This window comes from Aspergillus welwitschiae (assembly GCF_003344945.1).
Source record: "Aspergillus welwitschiae strain CBS 139.54b unplaced genomic scaffold BDQ94scaffold_147, whole genome shotgun sequence".
In the NCBI taxonomy this organism is placed as follows: domain Eukaryota; kingdom Fungi; phylum Ascomycota; class Eurotiomycetes; order Eurotiales; family Aspergillaceae; genus Aspergillus; species Aspergillus welwitschiae.
This window is the reverse complement of record NW_020798841.1, coordinates 7,404-10,888: the sequence shown is the minus strand read 5'-3', so window position 1 is coordinate 10,888 and position 3,485 is coordinate 7,404. Positions and strand designations below refer to the sequence as shown.

At 46.9% G+C, this 3,485-nt stretch overlaps 2 protein-coding genes across 2 annotated transcripts; both read right to left on the bottom strand.

Annotated features, from left to right (window-relative positions):
- Window positions 1-344: 344 nt before the first annotated feature.
- BDQ94DRAFT_28820 (uncharacterized protein) lies at window positions 345-1,134 on the bottom strand. Its single transcript, XM_026775411.1, has 3 exons — window positions 1,017-1,134; window positions 808-943; window positions 345-759 (listed from the first exon to the last, which is right to left on the bottom strand). Exons 2-3 carry the CDS (start codon window positions 892-894, stop codon window positions 469-471), a joined length of 378 nt encoding a protein of 125 aa, XP_026619319.1. The 5' UTR covers window positions 895-943; window positions 1,017-1,134; the 3' UTR covers window positions 345-468.
- Window positions 1,135-1,207: 73 nt separating this feature from the next.
- On the bottom strand, window positions 1,208-3,161 carry BDQ94DRAFT_164601 (uncharacterized protein; the record flags this gene model as incomplete). Its single annotated transcript, XM_026770065.1, has 4 exons — window positions 1,208-1,461; window positions 1,714-1,718; window positions 2,244-2,631; window positions 2,678-3,161. 4 exons carry the CDS (start codon window positions 3,159-3,161, stop codon window positions 1,208-1,210), a joined length of 1,131 nt encoding a protein of 376 aa, XP_026619318.1.
- Between the last annotated feature and the right edge of the window lie 324 nt (window positions 3,162-3,485).

Here is a 3,485-nt window from a genome sequence, read left to right as displayed (position 1 = left end):
TCATAGCAAGACCTGCATGCATGGTATCTTCTCCTCCCTCTTGGCGGAAATGGGCGTATAAGACGTCAGCACGGGAGAAGCTCCTAAGGCATAGTGGGCAAATAACATTTATGGAGGTCTTCTCAAGAACCTTTTTGAGTGTGTTCAACTGCCTTTGCAAGCTGGCCATGTTGTGCCTGGGAGGAGTGATTGCAAACTTCAGATCTACGCACTCAGAGTGAGAGTCTCGAGGGGTTATATAGGAACAGACCTCGCCTGGGATCAGGGACTTGGCTCAAACGACCGGCCACTATTCTTCTTTTTTGAAAATCCACAGCTAAGGCTAAAGTACGACATGCCAGGGGTGAGACGCATTGCCCTGTTGCTGTGCACGACGGCTCATGCACTACCGGAATACCGTTTTACGTCAATACACGCATATATCGTCCTGGACATCGCGCCTATTGGCTTCTCCAATACATGACTGATTTAATCAAACTGACTCGGTGGTCCAGACAACGATCGGTTAATCCATGTAAGATTTTTCTTTGCATTTTCACGGGCTCTTTCCAGCTCTAGCTCGTCGAACCTCCCTTCCCTGATTGAGTTGGCGATATCATCCAAGCTCTGGATGTGCCAACCAGCACGAGCAACTGCAACTATTGCCGGTTGCCCAATTGCCTTGAAGTTGCTCCAGAGAAGACGGTCCCTAAACCTGCCACGAAGGCAAGTAACCACGAGGTCGTCGGGGCCTCTCTCCACGCCAATTAAGTCTATAGTCTAATCCTTTGTTAGGTTAAAAGTATGCAATATACCTAAGTGCCTAACCATATAGTCTGGAAGTCTGGTCTTATCTTTTACCAGCCATTCTCTCATGCCATCCCAAAGCAGTATAATGCTGGCAAGACAACCCATCGCTGTTCAAGGTGAATAAGATAGGAAAGCGACGTATCAAGCAGTGATCCTGCAACAATATCGGGTCTGAAATTAGTGTTTTGCTCATGCAGATGGTATGGCCCAGAGTCTCTTTATAACACCTTGAGAAGCTTCCTTCCCGTTTCCTCTTTGCAGCATTACGGACCAATTAGTGTATTACAGGATACTAGGTCAATGCCTGGGCTACTTGATGTGATTCGAATAGCACAGTGTCGCGAAAGCGCGATGGAGGGTTTGAGCATGGTAAGTGTGCAGGCCTCCTCACCTTCACACAATTGATCCCCCTTGAAATCTAAGAATGGCTGGTTATGTGACAGTAAAGGCTGGTATCACTGCCAAATATTTCAATTGCTTTGCTTAGCACGCTATAAAAGCCAATCGAAGCCATGATGCATTTTGCTATAAAGAACTTCCGATTCGTTCCGTTCTGTTCCGTTCCGTTCTGTTCTGTTCCGTCCCGCTTTGTTCCGTCCCGCTTTGTTCCGTTTCGCTTTGTTCCGTTTCGCTTTGTTCCGTTTCGGTCCATTCCGGTTTCTTTCTGCTTCACTCGGTTCGAAGCGTTTTTTCAGAGTGCAGGGTGGTTCCAAGTCCCCCCCCAAAGACAAAGAGATAAGCACCAATACTGTTGCCTGAGCAAAAGAGCAAAGCCTTCGAAGCCTGGATACCGCCGGCCTTTCAGAACGACTTCTCGGTCAGGTCGGCTCGCTGTTATCACGTGGTTAGGAGGGAGTTTCCCCCCACATGACGCAAATCTTACTGCCAACTATCTTGGAGGCGTGATCGTAAGTTTGGGCACACAATTCCTGCCTTACGCAAAAGTCTGGAATTAGCAGATGACAGACTGAGCGCTCAGTCTATGTCTTTGAAGTGCATAACTTGACAATATTTTGGCAAAATCCTCTGAATATAGCGTGCACAGGAAAGCCACAATGGGTGCGGATCAGTTCTACTCGAAAATATCCGTGGATGTGGAACGAAACGAGGAGATTGTGGAAAAAGCTAAAGAGGTCTGCTACTTAGAGACTTATTCGGAGATATACAACGCTCACATATCATATTTAGTTAGACGCGCGATTCCAAGAACCCCGAGTTGAAATCGATAGTCACTGGACATCTTATATTATTAAAGTGGTGCAAAGCTTCCCTGCCGATCGTTTAATTGTGTTTCGCCCTCAACAGTCAAGTAAACTCTTGGGATGTATCAGAGTCTACAAGGCTGGGACCACAACAAAGCTATGGGATGTGTTTGATACGGATGGCATATTCATTGGCAAGGTCCCAAAAGATTGCGCTTTCGAGGCAATGCTGGTTCAAGTGAAAATGCTCACTCTGACAAATCACGAGAGTTGAAAATTACTGGCAACTTGTACTCATAGCCCTTTAACACCGCCTCGGTTCGAGGAATGGACAAAACAAGTGATGCGACACGATCTTGAGTGGGAACCGTGATGATTGCTGAGTGCGGAGAGCTTTTTGAACTTTTGTGGAGCTGATAGAAGACATCCAAGAGCGTCGGAGGTACCGCAAAGGCCACCTCGAGTGGCCTTTCTGTTTCAGGATGGGATTCGTTTCTGTCGTGCATACTTGTCGAGCGTTGCATGCTGTCATCTTCTGCAGTCCCTCGTAACCGAGTCGCATCTAGGATTCTGAAATGGGACATCATTTGCATAGGACTTTGGGTAGACTCGTCATCTCTCCTGATATCCTGATATTGGTCTATAATGTCAGTTTATCTGCAATGCCTAAAGAGAAGTTGTCATACTGGCTGCTAGAAGAATATCACTATCACCAGGAACGGGCCGTTCTGTGGAATCATTCCTTGAAAACACTTGTTCTTCTGATGTCCCTTTGCCTTCCCGCATTCGATCTACTGCATTCCAAAACTCAGAAGTCTGCTTTGTTAGCAGTTCTGGAAATTGCACGCTTCGAGACCATTCTTTCAATGCTGGATAGAAACCACTATATGAAATTTTTGGAAGGCTTGAAACAGAGTATTCGATCATGCAAAGATAAAGTGTCTCGCGACCGGCAATGGCCAGGACCTTGGAAGCGAACTGCCGCGCATATCCCTGTACATGCTTCTGGGTCCTTGACCTCGCAAGATTCGAGCCATTCAACAACGCTTTCCATTTTGTAAGCCGTCGAGATTGAAGGTTATTCAGGGGTTCAGGGTCATCAGAACCGAAAATGAGAAGAAGTTGTCCAAGTTTCTTTAGGAAATTTGTGGCTTGCTGAGCAGAGTCCATGTTGGCAATCATGAACTGGCAATGGCGGGTTCGGAGAGGGGAATGGCGTAGCACGGAACGGAAACGGAACGGAACAGAACAGAACAGGAGAGGCAGGCTAGGCAGTCCTATTAAGTAGTTTACTTCCCCCGCATGATCGAGACGTGGTGGTGGATCGTGTTAACATTTTATGGCTTGTTCCACCAATCATCGGTTCCAAAACTGGACGCTCTGTTCCGTAGTGTTCCGTTCCGCCTAGTTTGGGAGAATTCGGCTTATATAACTCGCAATTTTAAAGCCTTCCCGCACGAACATCACGCGTACTCTGTCTGAAATCTTCTGTAA